General features: G+C 52.5%; 1 protein-coding gene across 1 annotated transcript; it reads right to left on the bottom strand.

Annotated features, from left to right (window-relative positions):
• Positions 1–17,318: 17,318 nt before the first annotated feature.
• On the bottom strand, positions 17,319–17,843 carry LOC105281974 (alpha-amylase). The gene is made up of 2 exons (XM_011343580.2): positions 17,834–17,843; positions 17,319–17,677 (listed from the first exon to the last, which is right to left on the bottom strand). Exons 1-2 carry the CDS (start codon positions 17,841–17,843, stop codon positions 17,319–17,321), a joined length of 369 nt encoding a protein of 122 aa, XP_011341882.2.
• Positions 17,844–19,736: the final 1,893 nt, after the last annotated feature.

Below are 19,736 nucleotides of genomic sequence, written 5' to 3'. Positions count from 1 at the left end.
GATCAGCATACTGCAATGATCATCAAAGTGAGAGTCTTGTCATTGCCATGTCCAACCAAAGTTGCTGTAAGAATGCTACGTCGCTTTTGAACCAGCATTGCAAGTGAGTAACAATTCTCTTATAGGCAGACCTAATTTTCTACATTACTGGACAAATTTTCCAGACATGAGAAACGTCAATCACAATTTTATTTTCAATAAAAATTGCGAGGAGGAACGTTTCTTCTGCCACAATTGAATCGGCCAAACTCAGCGAAAACGGGAAAAGGACGAACTTCAAGTTGTATATTATTTTCTGATTAAGGCTCCTGAGTAGTCACCGTGGCCATGTTGAAATTTGACGTCAGAAGCAAGAAATGACACGCTGAGAATTATTCCGTGCCATTTCGTTATTATTCGCTTTAGTTGTGTTGTGTCGCGCTAATGTTGTGACGTATGATGTAGTTTTGGAACCCACAAATACTCCGAAAACTAATGGCGAATTCGATTGGATGCACTAGTACGTACTGAGTGCATACTAAGGCTTGGTTACAATCAATTTTTGTAAGAAGAAACATAAGAATATAAATATAAAAATTGACTGTAAACAAGCCTTGGTGTGCACTTAGTGCGCATTAGTGCATCCAATCGAATTCGCCATAAGATTAGCAAGAAATATGACAAGATATTTTCCGCTTATTTCAACAGTTGTCAAATCGCGTTTCCGCGCATAACTACTTTGACAGTCATTTTACGGATATTTATTGTAAAAAGAAAAGCTTACTTTCGGACTATTTTACAAATGTGCTGAAGTGATCTGTAGTGTTTCTTTATCAAAATATCTTTTTATTTTTATAAAAATGGCACGCAAGAATTCTCAGCGTGTCATTTCTCGCTTCTGAAGTCATATTTCAACATGGCCGCGCTAACTACTCAGGAGCCTTAAACAATGAATTTAGATATTAGTATAAGAAAACATTCAATACCGTTGCTAACAAGAGATTATATTGTTGTGTTCCATATTAAATTTGGTTCGGTACGTTTATGTATCTGATGACAATTGTAAACATAAAGTTTCACAGCAAGATATTGGGTGCGTTTGCAATGGATTATAAGTGCTTAAAGCCGTGATATTACTGTGAAACTTTATATTTATAATTGTCATCAGATACATAAACGTACCGAACCAAATTTAATATGGAACAGAACAATATACAAAAAATCATTAAATTTATATATTATCTATACTTATTGTCGGACAAATGTAACAGGATTTATGAGATTTGACAAGATATCAAGCCATCACGAATGTATCCATTGATACCTAACCTTTTTTTTTTTTTTTTTTTTTTAAGGAGGGGGAACCCGTCATGGGCCCCCTCGCTCCCCTTGGGCGGGGTGCGAGGGGAGTGTGAGACTCTTACTCACTAAACCACCCTCCGTATGCCAGCCCTGGTGTCAAACGTGGGACCCGGGCACGCCGCCAGCATTCTTCCGGGCCCCACAACCACCTGGTATGACGGCCTCAGCGCCACAGCCAGCGCTGCCCGCTTTTAGCAGGCCCGTCCCCCTCCGAGGAGCGAGGCATACCATCGCTCCAAGGAGACCACCCACCATAGTGGGGTGGTTTTTTGGACGGGTGATGAGGATCCCAACTCAAACACCCGCCCTTCCTTCCCAACTTCATGTGCGGAGGACGCAGGGACCCTCGGAGAGGGGCCCCGCGACGATGGAGACCCGGGCAACTGCCCCGCCGGTCCACCACCCGAGTGCCCGGGCATATACCCCGCCGGCACTCTGCCTCCGCCCATGACCCGCTGTACGCGAACGCATCCGGACGCGCCGACCTGGTTGAGCGACCCCCCGCGTCCGGGCAAATGCCCCGCCGACACGAGGGAGGGGTTCGACTGCGGTCCCCGCAGTCTCACCCCCTAGGGTGCTTCGATAAAGGCACCCTGTCGCCCGACCAGGTCCCCTCCCCGGGGGGCCGTTGCCCGAGACACAACGGTCACCCCCTTCCCCCGCGACGCCGCAATCCTCCGGGACGCTCGGGTTCCCGGAGGCGTTCGGCCGCCTCCTTCTGCGAAAGCACGCTTTCGCAGAAGGAGGCGAACTCCCTCCATGACCTCTCGCTCTCGGTGATCGAACTCATGACCACCGGCAGCGAGAGGTCCCGACCAATGTGTTGGACCAGGACACGGCGCTCATCCGCCCACGCTGGACAATGCTCGAGCGTGTGCTGCGCCGTGTCCTGGTCCGCGCCACAATGGTGGCAACGCGGCCCGAGCTCGCGCCCTATCTTGCACAGGTACTCACCGAAACAACCATGTCCGGTGAGTACCTGGCCCATCCGGAACGTGACTCCGCCCCATCCCCTGTCCAACCACTTCGTCAGACAGGGGTGGATGGCCTCGGCTACTCTCCGACCCGATGTGTCATTCGGATCGGAGAGTTGGCGCTGCCATGCTTGCAGCGCCGTTTGCCGAGCCTGTCGCCCGAGGACCTCCTTGGCTCTCGCGGTCAGCCGGACCCCCTGATCCTTCGCCCTCCGCGCCCGCTCATACGCATCTGCGTACGCGGGCGCCAGGAGGGCAATGGGGGCCAGCCCCGCGAGAGCCGTCGCCGCCCTATGGGAGACGGTCCGGTAAAGGCGAGCGACTCTGGTTGCCACCCTCCGCTCGAAGCGGCGCACCACTAACTTGGCGCGGCGGGTGGCCTCCAGGTCGCTCGCCCACACCGGTGCCCCGTAAAGGGCTACCGATCGGACCGCCCCCGCATAGAGGCGACGAGCCATCACTTGTGGGCCCCCGAGATTGGGCATGAGACGGCTTATGGCTGCCGCCCCACGCTCCAATCTGGGGGCCAACTCCACAAAGTGGTCCTCGAACGACCATTGGCCATCCAGTGTGAGGCCCAGGTACTTTATCTTGGGCCCCACTGGGACGAGCACGTTCCCCACCATCACTTGTGCTGGAGGTGGGGCCCCACGGAGGCCGTCGTGGAAAAAGACGGCCTCGGACTTGTGGGGCGCCACCTCCAGCCCTAGGGCACGCACAGCTCGGGCCACGCAGGCCACACCATCCTCCGCGGCTCTCACCGCATCCTCCCATCCTGGCCCCCACGCCACCAACAGCACGTCATCGGCGTACGCAAAGCATTGGCAGCGTGGGGGCAGGGGAGCCCGCAGGATCTTGTCGAATGCGATGTCCCACACGGTCGGCCCAACTACCGACCCCTGCGGGACACCGCGCGACTGAGATCTCGTGATCTCTTCGCCGCTCCGACCGGCGTACACCAGCCAACGGTCCCGGAAGTAGTCCAGGACCGTCGCCTCGAGATAGGCAGGGAGGCGCTGATACTCCAGCGCCTCCACCACGGCCGGCCAACTGAGGGAGTTGAAGGCGTTGGCGATGTCTAATGACACCGCCACCGCCACTCCCCCCCCGGCCGCGGTAACGGCCTCCGTGAGGGCCCGGACGTCCTTGATGGCGTCCACCGTCGAACGACCCTCACGGAACCCGTACTGCCCCTCACAAAGTCCCGGACACTTCCGGGACATGTGCTGGACGAGGCGGGAAACCACCACTCTCTCGAACATTTTCCCCACCTCGTCCAGCAGGCACACCGGTCGGAACGCCGAAGGCGATCCTGCGGGCTTCCCCGTTTTTGGAAGAAGGACCAGCTTGGCCCTCTTCCAGGATGGGGGGAACCTACCCTGCCTGAGGCAGCTCGTGAAGAGCTGCCTCAGGTACGGGGACAGGACCTCCAAGGCCTGGGCCCACGCATTGCCCGGAATCCCGTCAGGGCCGGGGGCCTTGTTGCCCCCTAGGCGCTTCCGGGCCCGGGCAATCTCCTCCAGGGAGACTTCGGGCACCTCGACATCAACAAACTGCCGAGGTGCCCGAGGGCCGATGCCCTCTCCTGGCGGAAAGAGGGCACCGATGACCCTCTCCCGCTCTTGGGGAGACAGGGACTCCGTAATGGGGGGCGCCCACGGGCGGAGTTTGCCCGTGACCATCTTGTATGGGCGCCCCCAGGGGTCCCCGTCTACTCCTCGGAGGAGTTCCTCCCAGGCCTTCTCCTTGGAGGTGGCGATCGCCCGCCTCATGGAGTCCCGCTTTTGGCGGTAGACTCCATAGGCGTCGTCTATCCTCGCGGCATTCCCTGACCGGCGGGCGCGCAGGAAGCGCCTTCTGGCGTGGACGGAGGCTCGCCGTAACTCGGCAATCTCTTCCGTCCACCAGTACGCCGCCCGTCGGTTAGGAGGCCCTCCGGCTCGGGGCATGGACGCGTCACACGCGTCCGTCATTATGTCCCGCAGCCAGACGGCCTCCTCCTCCACATCATCCGTGGGCCCATGTTCGGCCCACGTTGCCGCGAGGAGACTGGCGATCAGCCTGTCCCCGTCCAACTTCCTTCGCTGCCATCGCCGTGATCGGCTGCCTGGGCGGCCCTGGGTGGGTGCCGTCCCTTGGGGTGGAGACAGGGTCATGGAGACGTATGCATGGTCGGACAACGTCTCCGACCCCGTCTCCACTCTCCACCCCGATACCATGCGCGCAGCTTGGGGGATTGATACCTTTTTTTTTTTTTTTTTTTTTCGGAGGGGAAACCCGTCATGGGCCCCCTCGCGCCCCCTGGGCGGAGCGCGAGGGGAGTGTGAGACTCGTACTCACTAAAACCACCTCCAGTTGCCATCCCTGGTGTTTGTTATGGGCAAGCCCGGAACCGCGTACGGATTCTTCGGGCTTCCCCCACCAAGTATACGGTCCCACGCGCTGCGGCAACGCGTGCCCGCAAATGCGGGCCCGTCCCACCCCATGGAGCGTGGCAACCCACGGCTCCACAGGGACCCCCCATCATAGAGGGGGGGTTTATGTAGGGCGAGGGCTGTCCATCCCAAAACAGCTCTCGCCCTCCCATCCCACCCGTCCACCGTAGGGGACACGACGTCCAAGGACGTCGTGTCGAGAGTGGCCCGGGCAAATACCCCGCCGACCAACTCCCCGGGCACCTGGCCGATGGCCAGGTTCCCAGCCCCCACCGTGGACCCGCCGCGCACACGACATTGCCGGATGCAATGCCGTGTTGTATCGGGCGAGTGAACGCAGGCCCGGGCAGATGCCCCGCCGGCCCGGCGTGGGGACGGCCTATGTACCTACATACAGACCTACCCCCCAGAGCACTTCGATAAAGGTGCTCTGTCACCCGCCCGATACACCCGTCCCCCAAAAAGACGCCGACACAGCTTAAGGCTGTGCCGGCCCCGCCTCCTAACCCGGGAGGGGGCCACTTGTACGCGTGGCCCCGTCCCCCTCCTCCAGGCTTGCCGCCTCGTTCCTCTTAGAGGGGGTGGGGGGGTTACACCTGACCCCCCCGGCGAGGTCAGCTGGGCGGCCGTCGCCCCCCTTCCGCCCCGCCGCGGGGCAGGATCGGCCGCCTGCCGCGTCCTTTCCGCTTCCTCCTTCCGCGAGATGACTTCCTCGCAGAAGGAGGAGAAAGCCTTCCAGGACCTCTCGCTCCCAACGATCTCGCGTACGATCGCCGGGAGGGAGAGGTCCCCGCCGATCTCATTGACCAGGACACGGCGCCTCTCCGCCCACGCCGGGCACGCCTCCAGCGTGTGCTGCGCCGTGTCCTGGTCCGCGCCGCAGTGGTGGCAGCGCGGTCCGCGCTCGCGCCCTATACGGCTCAGGTACTCCCCGAAGCACCCATGTCCGGAGAGCACCTGAGCCATGCGGAACGTCACTCCGCCCCGATCCCTGTCCAGCCACTCAGCCAGGCAGGGATGGACGGCCTCGGCAACCCGCCGAGCCGACCGGATTGTCGGGTCGGACAATTGGCGCTGCCATGCAAGCAGCGCCTGTTGCCTCGCCTGTCGTCCAAGGACCTCTTTGGCCCTGGCCGTTAAACGGGCACCCCTTTCCCGCGCCTGCCGCACCCGCTCGTACGCGTCCGCGTACACGGGCGCCAGCAGGGCGATTGGGGGGGTGCCGGCCAGTGCCGTCGCCGCCCTATGGGAGACGGTCCGGTACGTGCGGGCGACACGGGCGGCCACCCTTCTCTCGAAGTGCCGGACGGCCTGTGCCGCCCGGCTGGTGACCGCCAATTCGTCCGCCCACACCGGTGCCCCGTACAGGGCCACCAACCGGATCGCTCCCGCGTATAGGCGGCGAGCCTTCTCGTTCGGGCCCCCCAGGTTGGGCATCAGGCGGCTGGTTGCCGCCGCTAACCGCTCCAACCGGGGGGCCAACCCCACGAAGTGGTCCTCGAACGACCAGCGGCCGTCCAGTGTGAGGCCCAAGTACTTAATACTGGGCCCCACCGGGACAGGGACGTTCCCCACCATGATCTGGGCTGGAGGTGGTGCACCGCGGAGGCCGTCGTGGAAGAAGACGGCCTCCGACTTGTGCGGCGAGACCTCCAGACCCAGGGCGCGTATGGCGCGAACCACGCATGCCACCGCCCAGTTGGCCATCCGTATCGCTTCCCCCCATCCAGGGGCCCCGGCCACCACCAGTGTGTCGTCCGCGTAACACACTAGGTGGCAGTCCGGGGGCAAGGCAGCCCGCAGTACCTTGTCGAACGCGAGGTTCCACAACAACGGGCCCAGCACGGACCCCTGCGGAACCCCGCGTGTCAACAGCCTTCCGCGTGTTTCACCGTTCCGGCCGGTGTACTCCATTCTTCTGTCCCGGAAGTAGTCCAGGACGGTGTCCACCAGATAGGCAGGGAGGCGATGATGGCGCATCGCCTCCACCACGGCGTTCCAGGGGAGGGAGTTGAAAGCATTGCGTATGTCAATGCTCACAGCGACTGCAACTCCCTCCCCAGCCGCGGTTACGGCCTCCGTGAGGGACCTGACGCGCTTGATCGCGTCCACGGTCGAACGGCCCTCACGGAAGCCGTACTGCCCGTCACTAAGTCCCGGACCATTCCGGGACAGATGCCGGACGATGCGGGAAGCCACCACTCGCTCAAACATTTTTCCCGCCTCGTCCAGCAGACACACCGGCCGGTACGCGGAAGGCTCGTCCGCGGGCTTGCCTTTCCCCTTAGGAATGAGGGCCAATTTGGCCCTCTTCCAAGATGGGGGGAACCTACCCTTCCTGAGGCAGCTGTTGAACAGCTGCCTCATGTGCGGGGACAGGACCTCGAGGGCCTGGACCCAAGCCTTGCCGGGAATACCATCGGGGCCCGGGGCCTTGTTGCCCCTTAGCCCCTTCTGGCACCCGGCCATCTCCTCCGGAGTAACCTCCGGGACCTCGTTAGCCTCGTGCTCGCGAGGCCGGTCCTCGGTGAGGGGGGGAACGCCCTCTCCCGCTGGGAAGAGGGCGTCGATAATAGCCTCCCTCACCTGCGGAGGTAGGGACTCCGTGATCGGGGGCGCCCAAGGGCGGAGCTTGCCCATAACAAGCTTGTAGGGGCGCCCCCACGGGTCCCTGTTTATACTCCGGAGGAGATCGTCCCAGGCCCCGTCCTTGGCCCGGCTGATCGCTTGCCCAAGGGAGCACCTCGCCGTACGGTACTCCCCATAGGCATTGTCGATCCTCGCGGCAATCCCTGACCGGCGGGCGCGCAAAAAGCGCCTCCTGGCGCGGACGGAGGAGCGCCGAAGTTCGGCAATCTCCCCCGACCACCAGTATGCGGCCCGCCGGCCTGGGGGCCTCCCGGCTCGGGGCATCGACGCGTCGCACGCGTCCGTGACTATGTCCCGAAGCCAGGAGGCCTCCTCCTCCACGTCTTCGGCCGGACTTCTGTCCGGCCATGTCGCCGCGAGGAGACTAGCGATCAGCGTGTCCCCGCACATTTCCTTAATCTTCCATCGCCGTGGTCGGCCGCCTCCGACCGGGCGGCGAGGGGGTGGGTTCGTCCCTGGGGGCGGAGCCAGGGCCATGGAGATGTAGACGTGGTCCGACAATGTCTCCAGGCCCGACTCCACCCTCCACCCCGACACTCTGCGTGCAGCAGCAGGGTTGGCCAGAGTCAAGTCAACAATTGACTCCCCCTGCCACCGCACGCAGGTGCTCTCCGAGCCTGTGTTCAGGACGCACAGGCCCAGAGTCGCCGCCCAATCGACGAGGGCCTCGCCCCTGGCGTCCGACCGCGGGGAACCCCAAACGCAAGACTTCGCGTTGAAGTCCCCCGCGATCAGGACTGGGCGGGGGAGAAGGCGCGTACTCACGCATTCCCCCACCCGATCCAGGTATTCCTCGAATTCGGCGAGGCCCATTGCCGGAGACGCGTAGCAGCCGACCACGGCGACGTCTCCCCACGCGACCGCCACGAACCCCCCCCGGACTCAATCAGAGTCATAGGGGGGGAGCCCGCGGCGGGGCACCATGTGATCGCGACGGAGCCACGCCCGTCGGCGGCCCAGTGTGGGTGGTCGACGGGCACGCGATATGGCTCCGCCGCGATCCCCAACCCGAAACCACGCTCCGCCAGGCTGTGGACGTACAGGTCTTGAGCCCGGCGGGCGTGGTTTAGGTTGGTCTGGAGGAGGTGTAGGGCCATTACTGATCGGCCATTACAACCTCCTCCAGGTCAGCCTTCTCGGTAGGGGGGGCGGCGTTGTCCGCCCCGGTTTCAACTCCCTCGGTGGGGGGAGGGGGCGAACCCTCCTCCCCCGTTTCGCCGGTCGTGGGCGTTGCTGCCGGGAGGGCCAAACCCCCGGCAGTCCCCTTCGCTCCTCCTCCCGCCCCGGGGTCTGCTCGGGGTCGTTTGGGGGGGCGCTGCTCCATTGGAGTTTCCTCCGTCGCAACGCCCCGCTCCTCCACCTGTCTCGAGGGGGGTCCGGGCCGCGGGGCGGGCGTAACGGGGGCATTAGATGTCCCCGACCCCTCCGCCGCTGCCCTTCTTCCCTTCTTTTTGCGCCCGCTGTTATTGCGGGCGCAAGCCGGACCCCCCAGGCGATGCCCCGCAGGCTTGCCCAGGTTCGCACAGAGCGGGCAGTGTGGGGCCTCGGCGGGGCAGTCCCTGGCGCGGTGACCAGTGCCGCCGCAACGGTAGCACCGATCACCACGATTCTCCTGGTTGGGGCAGCGCTGCTGTACGTGCCCCACCTCCAGGCATTTATAGCACTGGAGGGGGCGTGGCTCCAGCAGCACCACCCCCACTCTCGTCCAGCCAATCTGGATCCGGGCCTGCTTCGCGACCTTAAGGGCCGCAACGGCGGGGCACCGGACCCAGATTCGGCCCAGGCCATCCGGGGCCTCCTTGATGGGGCCCGTCTCCACCGAAGTGGGACTGCAGCCCCCCGCAGTGGCGATGGCCGCCGCCACTTCGTTGGCCGAGATGGAGTCCTCCAGACCCCGGACCATCATCTCGGCCTTCTTGGTGGGGCGGACCACCGACCACTGCCCATCCGTGAGGACCCCCCGGATGCCCTCCGCCAGCTTGTCGGCCTTGGCGTGGGCATCCGGTCCGGGAACCTCGAGTATGCGGGCCCCGGTTAGGGCCCGCTTTACTCGAACATGAGGGATCCCGAGGTCCTCCAGCCTGATGGCCGCCTTGAAGGCGGCCATCGCTGCCGCATATCCCTCCTCCGGGCCATTCAAGGTGATGGCCGCGGAGGCGGGCGGCTTGCGCACCCGGGGTTTCTTGGGGGAGGAGGTGGGGCCTTAGCTCCTCCTCCCTTCCCCTTCGATTGCTGGGGCGTCCCTCCTCGTGTCGTCGTAGGCGGGGGCGGTGCCGAAGGACGGGCTGCCTTCTTAGCGGCCCGCGCCTCCTTGCGCCCCACCACCCGCGCCCAGACCTCGCCCTGTGCGGTCGAGGGGGGCGGAGGCGGCAGTGGGCGCGCCTTCTGTTGGGACGGTGGGGGTTCAGGTCGGGGCGCAGGCTGGGCGGGGGTTACCTCCCGCCCGTCCAAGCCCCTCCCCTTTTCTCTCCCCCCTGGCCCTTTCTTGGCCGCCCCCGTTTTTTTTTTATTAGGGGGGGCGGGTCTCGCCGTCTCTTCCCGACCGGTCGTCTTCGGCGGGGGTGGGGGGAGCTTCCTGCTCTCTCCCCTCCCGCCAGGATCTCCCGCCGGACGCGGGGCGACCGCACCAAGGCGGCGGTCGAGGATGGCCTCGACGCGAGCGACAATGCGCTCCTCGAGACCGCCCATGGCCGTCGCCCCCTCCTCTCTCTGCCTTGGGGGAGACTCCACCCTCCCCCGAGGCTGCGACTGAGGGGATCGGGACCTATCCCCTCTCCCTCGCATCGATGAGCGGTGGGATGGCGAGCGCGAGCGGGGCAGGTCCCGCACCGTCTCCCCCTCCCCGCACGCCGCGGTCGTCGGCTGGGGAGGAGGATTTGCGCCTCCCCTGTTGCCAACGTCCCTAAGGGCCTCGCGCAGCTCGCGCACTTGGGCCCTTAGGGACTCCACCTCCTGGCGGAGGATGTTCGTCTCCTCCGCCCCGCCGTCCGCAGTTCTCTGCATCATTATGGAGAGGGCGGCCCGCACCTCTATCGACGTCTCCTGAAGGGCCTTCATGTATGTGCCCTTCAGGTTGTTCGACGTCTGGGCCACCCTCTCCACCACCGACATCCGCTCGAGGATGGAGGCTGCCAGATCCACGGATGGATTATTGGACAGCTCTCGCATCCTCGCTTCGGTGGCGCGACCGATGTTGTTGGTCGCGCCCCGCTGAAGTGCGCCCGCGGGAAGGGAGTCAGCGAACTCCAGTTCCCGCTGCCTGTCGCGCTCCTCTCCCGCTGCGGCCCGGAGCAGTTTTTTGCGGGCATAGTCCCCGGTTGTTGTGGGACGCCCGCGCTTCCTGCCCTGGGTGCTCGCGGAGGAGGCGATCGACTCAGCATCACTGAGATCGATCGTCTCCCCCGGTCCAAGCCCCGAGCAGATCGACCGAGATGGTGAGGTCGCCCTGCTCGCGCCGCTCTTGGGGGTCGCGTAACCCGACCCCCCGGCTTCCGCGCTGTGCGGCTCCGCTCCCCGCGTTAAGACGGAGGGGGGCAAACGTGCCACCCTCGTCGTGCAGGGCTTCAGCGTCACTTTCAGCGCCGTCGCCCCCCTCCTCTCCTGGGAGGACATGTTCGGGGTCGGAGGGGCGGAAATCGCCTCCGTAACCCCCCTATCCCGATCTTTGTCCTCCTCGTCCCTCCTCCTTCCTTTTTTAAGTTCTGGCATTTTCAGTAAATCCCGCCACCCTGCACGGCTCCTGCCCACCGGGGTATACCCCCACCCTTGCAAGCAAGGGGCCCCAAGTTCCCCCGGGGAGTGGGCGGATGACACGGGCCGGGGAATTACCATCCCGGCACTGGTCTCCAGCCCCTTACTCACCGCTGGGCCAGGAGAACTCCCAGCCCAGGGCTTTCGGGGGTCCCGGGCCTCCGACAACCCGGGCACCGTGCAGGGCGCCGCCACGCGGGGGGCCCCACGGACGGTACGGGTCTGCGTCGCTACAACTCGGCGCGACCTTTCCCGCCGTGGGCGCCAGCATACCGTGTTACATTGGGTCGAGAGTACGGTTTTCCTCACAAGGAGGGGGGTTGTAGTCCCGCACTCCCGACCCCTCCCCCCTCGGGCCCCGCCTCGGAATATGTCCGAGCGGCCCCGCTCCTCATCCCCCAGGCTCCCCCCACTCAGTCGCCTCGGACCACGTCCGAGGGTGCAGCAACTGAGTGAGGGGGGTCCACACGGCCCCGTCTCCGTACCACGTACGGTCGTGAGCCGCGTGGACAAATCCGCCCCCGTCGTATGCCGGAGCACCGGCGTGCAACGACGGGTGCGGGTGTCTTCCACCCCGGCCGAGACGGCATCCCTGCCCGACCAGGACGGAAGACAACCCCCCACTCCCCACAGTGCACGGAGGGAGGATAGAAATCCTCCCCTACGGTGCCGTGCCACCGGGCGTTTGAAGTCAGGGTCGCCGCATCCCCTACCGACGATTGGGACGGAAAAAGGTCCCTATCGGAGTCGCCGGGCTCCGTGCCCCCTCCGGAGGCTGTGCGCTCTTGGATCCTATCCCTCGCCCCAGGGCCTCCCGATGGTCCGAGGACCAGTCGGTACCGCCGCCAAGGGTCAAGGGGATTGATACCTAACCTAACCTAACCTAACCTAACCTAACCTAACCTAACCTAACCTAACCCACTTTTATAGTTGGCGCAATGGTTTGATATCATTACTTTTGTAGAGTTTTTTTTTTCTTCGCGCGCGTATACTTGGCGCCTTTTTTGTACCTTTTTTAAAAAAGATAATTTTGTTGTGATATCATTACTTTTGTAGAGTTCTTTTTTTCTTTGTTTTATTAACGGCATTAATAACATTTATTATCAGCAAAATGATATTTCGCACTAAATTATTAGTTACTTACTTTATTACAGTATAATTTTGCAACTATGCAACACTTCTTTTACTCTCACCAACCCTGTATGGGCGCAAAGCGACCTTGTATCCTTGTATATATACGGGCGCAAAGCGATCCTTGTATATATACGGGAGCTGATATATACTTTATGTACTATCAAGTTTTTGTAAGAATAATATATAAATATCTTTAGCACCTCTAGGCCATTGTCTTTTTTTAATTTGTGCATCATCAGCTTCAGTCCAATTACTAGACATTCCTTCTCTACATATACTCGTGTAATGACCATCCTCAATACATAAACCACTATGAAATATAGCATTCATAAGCTTATACGTTTGTCTAGCTATTAAAACTTCAGTTGTAGGAATAGTACATATATTAAATTTACATATTGCTTTCACCATTTTATCATCTTGAGATGAAAATAATACTAAACGAATAATAACTATATCTTTCGTTACTGTTAATTCGTTCTTAAACAAAATATCATTTCCTGTACACTGTTCGCATGACCCATCAGATTCACACCAATGTGGAACTGTAACATTTAATAAATCATTAAGAGTATAGCTTTTTTCCCCAAATTGTTAATAGGTATTGAAATAACTATATCGTTACAAGTAAATTCCTTTGTATAGTCACAAGATTTACATCGACTAGTAGAAGTTACTTGATGTTCTACCAGTTGTCTTATACAATCATATTTAGTGAACAGGATTGTAAGAAACTCAAATACATCACGTTTTACATTTATTGAAAACGGTTCTCCTAAATATTGCCGTACTGCATATGTATTCAAATTGCACATTCCATTTTCATATCTATACATTAATATTTTTAAAACATCTGATTTATTACAATTAAACAATTGTTTTCTAATGGGACTTAAATGCATTAGACATTGTAATACTGCATTTGCATAACACGAAACATTGTCTGTATTTTGAAAACCATGTAAAACCCAAGCAACATTTTGCCGTAAATTTTGATTTTGATAATTCTCTTGAATTGAAGCACTTACTTTTGACAATGCCCATGGAACATCTTTCACTTTGCGATAGCGTTCTTTTGCAACAGTAATTATTTCTGTTTCTGGTTTGTACTGATTTCTTGGTCGATTATATTCTCTAATAGCTTTTTCGTCAGCTATTACTGACGAAGGATCATAGTTAATTAAATGCAACCCTTTTAGAGAGGTTACTCGTGATAATGCAACATAAACTTGACCGCAATTAAATATAGAGTTGCCTATGTCCATAATAGCACTTTGTAAGCTCAATCCTTGACTTTTATGAATGGTGATTCCATAACTCAGACACAATGGAAATTGTTTTCTAGTAACAAACACTCTATCCACCACTTGAAATTTAACGCTCACTCTTTCAATTAAATATTCTAATCCTGATGGTAAAAGAAGCTTTATTTTTTCTACATCATCGGTAGACGTATCTTGTACAACTGATATTACCTTAGCTATTGTACCATTTACAAGACCTAAAGTAGCATCAATATTACGCCTTATCATAAATTTTACTCCAATCTTAACTGCAATTTCTTTCGAAAGTCCAGCAGTTTTAGAATTATCATCATCATTATTCGATAATACTTTTGATACTTTCTTTCTCACATATGGTATACAGTCAATCGTGTCTTCGGCAATTAATAATATCTTTTTCGAAGCAATGCGGTTTAACATTGCAGCATTAAGAACATCACACATATGACGAGTAGGCAATAAACAAACAATATCCAACGGAAAATCATTAATAAAATTACATAATTCGTTTAATCTAGATTCAAAAGAATCACCTTTAAACGATATTTTTCTATTTTCAAGAATCTCGCAATCAGACTTTGTCAATAAACCAATACGAATTCTTGACAACAACTGTCGATAAGAGTCATCCCCTTGCTGACGCATATTGATCGTCAACTCATCATAATCAAATAATGTAGTCCACAAATTAACAGCAGTTAAAGAACCCACACATTTATTAATTTTGTCATTTGGTAATCGTACAAAAATAGGACCTTCATGTACAGGAGGTAATTGAAGCAGATCGCCAAATAAAAGAATGTGCTTTCGACCGAACCAACCGTCTTCACAATCATTGGTATTAAATATTTCAGACAATCGAAGATGTATATACATTAAAGTCAAATTAGATATCATTGACACTTCATCAATCACAAAAAGAACAACATCCTTGAGATCTGCTCGTAAAACTTTTAACACATGATCAGGCAATTGTTTATAGTTTGTAGTAAGACCATGTTCAACAGGTAATTAAAGCAATCTATGAACTGTCAAACCGTCTATATTAAACGCTGCTATGCCAGTAGGTGCCGCTACAGCGGTACCTTTATTGAGATATTGTTTTATCCAACACTTAATTGTTTTAATTAAGAAACTCTTTCCAGTTCCACCTTCTCCGCTAACGTACAATCGTAATATCGAATTTTCGAGCCGCGTCGAATGCTGCCAGAAACAACCCTCTATCTCTCATAGTTTCCGAGATATTCGCAATTTTCTTTGACAAAGTTTTTTCGCGATATCTCGCGAACGGAGCGTCCTAGAGGGTTCGTTCAGGGCCCATTTGACGGGGTTTTCGAGCCGCAATGAGTACCCTATATATTAAAAGACCGACTGCTGCTGCTGCCATCTAGGAATAGAAAAATGTACTGCACAAACGACGATGATGATAACGACGTTTCTTAATCGAAAATTTTCCAATTTCAGACTTTGCATCGTAATATCACTCGTAATGCACATAGAAAAAAAATAAAAAACTTTTCTTATATAATTCGATCCGAAGCTATCCATTAAGGTTACTCTGAAAATGATCTTTTCAGAGGTTATTAAGATCTGATAATCTAAGCGTGTCTGAAAACGTCGCTTCGCATAAAGATACCCGGTCGGTCTCGCTTCGCGTATACTTGGCGCGAGACACTACCGTGTCTCTTAATATAATTGAGTGATATGGAAGTGAAAAGAGGAAAGCGAAGTAATATAGCTTAGCAAATTTCATTTTCACATTTTAATCATCGGAATAAATAACGTTTACTTTATCGTGTCAAATTTTTCTCGAAACAGAGATACATGTTTTTCGGTTTGTCAAGTAAAATCGGACACCCTATATAGTATAATCAAATGTCGACACTCTGTATAATATATCATCATCAAATTTTTCTCGAAACACAGATACAAGTTTTTCGGGTTGGTCACTTAAAATCGGACACCCTATATAGTAGTCATAAGTCGACATCCTGTATAATATAACACCCTATATAGTATAATCAAAAGTTGATACCCTGTATAATATAAATAAGATAGTGTTAGAACCCTATATTTTAAAATTGAGACGTGTATGTTATAATATAATCGAGTGATAAGGAAGGTAAAAGAGGAAAGCGAAGTAATATAGCTTAAGGGGATCCTGTAATTGCTAGTAATACCGAAATCTAGTGACTTTTTTTGTAAACGCTTTACTCTTTATTGGTTTTACAGAATGGAAAATCCTTCTCCACGATAAAAGTACATATTGAAATACATTCAAAAGTGCTTGATTTTATATAAAAAATAAAGAAAAATTTTTAACTTACACTTTTCTTACAGGCTTTGACCTAACCTCGTAAAATGATTTCCTTAATATAAAAGTTTGGCAGCTTGTATGCACAAAAGTGAGGCACTTTTGAATGAAGACAGAATGAACGAATATGAGGCGGCTTTTAGAAATGAATTTAGAAGCGTAAGAGAAAAGAAAAGCGTTTTTGAAAATTTGGTACGTATATCTGGGCTAGAAATCATGGCCAAGAGTCATGCAGACTACAAAATTAGTTGCTCGATATTGCGAGAGATGGCGCTACTCGATATGTCCCCTCGACGGGCGCGTATTCGGGTGCTGGGACCGGCGTTGCCACATATCCAGAAGGAAAAAAGCAAATTGTGGCAACAACGCGACGGACGATACGGCTACGGCAATGATAAACGTGGAATACGGGACCGTGCCGGCATCAGTGCCGCGATACGCGCCTCTGGCCCCCGCACCAGCATATGCTTCATATTTTCTACAATACAATACTTTATGCACTTTGTACGTACAAAATATGAATGACCCTGACTCGGGATAGAATGAAGGATTATTAGGGCACTTTTAAAAGAAAGTTTTCGCGCGTAGTAAAAAAGATACGTTTCTGCAAAACTTTTGATGCATACGATTTGCGTGAAATCACCTGGTAAAAAATTTTTTATATATCATATAAAACTGTACATAATTATATAAAAACATATAAAATTATGTATCAAATATGTCCATACATACTTCCTTTCTCTTGTATACTTTCTGATCACATATATGTAGAACAAATAATAAGAAAAATAATTGGAAAATAAGTAGAAAAGTAATTTGCGCATTGTCTTTTTGTAAAATTGTGATTTTGTATAATTGTGAGATAATATTTTATACATCATCATATATAATCGTATATAACATATTTCTATATATAGAAACATGTCTATATCTATAGATTCTATATCTATATCTATAGATCTATAGATACGAAATCTCAAAATTTATTATTTCAAGAGCAATAGGTTTTGTAAACCAGTTTTTTAATAACAATAATAATTATATTTTTCTTTTATTTTTAAATATCACTAATTCTTAATTTTTAAAACTAGATATTATTTTAATTAATTTCATTTTTGTTAAGTTAAAATAAGGGGTTTCGTAAGTTATGTTAGTCTGTACGATTTTCTCAAGCCTAATGAGTCAAGCCTAATCAGGATTTGAATGCTTAGTGTCAATAATATCTGTGTCTGATGTTAATATGAGATATGAAATGAGTTATTCGGTGTTCAATTGCAAAATTTTGTAAATTTCCTCTTTACATGTGATTTAATAAAGAAGGAAAACAAAAATCTAATCCCACAAAGTTGTTCTAAATTTTATTAGCTTTCATTTAAAAAAAAATTCATCGAAATCGGTTCAGATTTAGAGATTGTAGCCTTTTTTGAAACACGAAATGTCATTTGGCCCCACTGTGCGCCGTCGGGGCCACCGTCGCCGTCGTCGGCGGGGGCACCGTCGAAGCCGTCGCCGCGGACACCGTCTCCGTCGTGGACGGGACCACCGTCGCCGTCGTCTCCGGGGCCACCGTTGCCGTCATCGGCGGGGCCACCGTCGAAATCGTCGCCGGGGCCGTCTCCGTCATCGCCGGGGCCACCGTCTCCGTCGTCGCCGGGGCCACCGTCGAAGCCATCGCCGGGGCCACCGTCGCCGTCGTCATGGCCATCGTCGCCGGGGTCGTCGTCGCCGTGGCCGTCGTCGGCGTCACTCTCGGAGCCCTACTTGGCTTCCGTCGTACGACTTTGCCGTATTGTTTTGCTGTAAAAGTATACACGAAATACATTTAGATTTGTCATCAATGTGAGTCAACAATTTCTAAAGCGAAAGAAAGAAAGATTGACAAATAGAAAGAGAAAGAGAATTGTGTAGAAAGAGATTATGTATAACGAAAAAATAGCAATAGATATTACTTACGTCTGGTCATCGTGGAGAGAACAATCCAACTGATCGGATTTACACGAGCGCTACGTCGTCAACAAAAGACAGTTGCTTCGGCGAGCGCACATTTACTACGTTTACACGAGCGCTACTTCTGTAGTAACTTACTCGAATTATAGTAACTTACGATAATTCTCTGCGTGTAAACAGGGTAAACCGATAATTCACTGCGTGTAAACGGGATAAGTTACTATAATTCGAGTAAGTTACTATAGAAGTAGCGCTCGTATAAACGTATTAATTGTTGTTTCACACATTCGTGCATTGATTTATGTTTATGCATATACTGGGAACTATGATTTTCACTCTCATTCCGAAATCGATGTCGCCAATTCGTGTCATCTTTCAGATAATGTAACTTCATTATTACTTTTATTCGTCCATACCCACACAATCATGTTATATATATATCGTTATATATATATATATATATATATATATATCGTTATGTATATATATACAGGGTGTTTCCTAAGTAAGTAGACAAACTTAAGGAGGATATTTCTTGGCTTATTTTAAGAAGAAAAGGTCATATAAACATATGTCCTAAACTGCTTTGTTTTCCAAAAAAACGTATCTATCATTGTAAATACGTCTTGCTTGACGAGCGTTTCCATTAGCAAGACCGTATACGAAATGCATATCTGCCATTTCGGCGTTTGTGTAATTTACCATAATTAATAAAATTACTAAACTTAATAGGAACTAATAAAGTTTGCGTCAAAGATAACGTGATAGCAGTGATGCTGGATAACGTGCTTTTGCAGTACGAGTCAACAGCGGTGGGGATGGAGTGGGGATGGTCTCGCGGCGGCCGCGCGGCACAGTCTGAAACGAGTGTTCACTTGCGGCGCCGCGAGACCATCCCCACTCCATCCCCATCGCTGTTGACTCGTACTGCAAAAGCACGCTATCCGAAAAGTGAACGAAAACAGTGATGTACTTTTTTTGGAAAACAAAGCAGTTTAGGACATATGTTTATATGACCTTTTCTTCTTAAAATAAGCCAAGGAATATCCTCTTTAAGTTTGTCTACTTACTTAGGAAACACCCTGTATATATATATATATAACATGATTGTGTGGGTAATGTAAAAGCAAGATGATGTTTTCGAAAAAGCTTGCAAAGCTTTTTATTCGCGATTATTTTATCGCGATTCGCGAAGAGATGTTATGAGAATCTTGTTTATTGCGATACAGAATGTTGGAGACTGTCATCGGCTAACTGATCGAAACTCAATAACAACGATGATTATTATGATCTTCGAAAGCTAATAATAATGGATAAATCCGGCAATGCTCGAAGTTTGGCTCGATATTATTTAAATGATAAATTTATTATATACTTTATTTAGCCGTATAATCCGTGAATGCGGCATATTTCGACGAATGCGTGAGAGTCCCGAACATACTACTTTCAGTTATCCTCTAAGTTTGGAATACCACATATTATTATTGTTTTTTTGTGTTGTGTGTGTTTTTCATTATGTATTTACGTTATACTATATAAAGAAATAGAAATAAATAAGTAAATAAATATATATTTATTTATGTATATATATATATATATATATATATATATATATACATATACAAATAATATGCAAATGTGAATGAGACAAGAATGAGACAAGAATGATACGAAATGTCATGTACTAACACGTCGTATCATATGAGCGAACTATACATACTCGCCGTTGCGCGGATTGTAAAACAAAGCAGCGCGACAGAAACTCGACCGTTGCGAGAGCTTGTAGTCCCGTGTTACTACGGTGTTACTTGTGCTGATTGTGAGTATTGTTGCTTGTGTAACATCGTGAACATTGGTGACCACAAGATTGCATAGTGTAATTGCAACAATGGGACAAAAAAGTATGAAG

This window comes from Ooceraea biroi, chromosome 7 (genome assembly GCF_003672135.1).
Source record: "Ooceraea biroi isolate clonal line C1 chromosome 7, Obir_v5.4, whole genome shotgun sequence".
Taxonomy (NCBI): Eukaryota; Metazoa; Arthropoda; class Insecta; order Hymenoptera; family Formicidae; genus Ooceraea; species Ooceraea biroi.
This window is presented reverse-complemented; position numbering and strand designations above follow the sequence as displayed.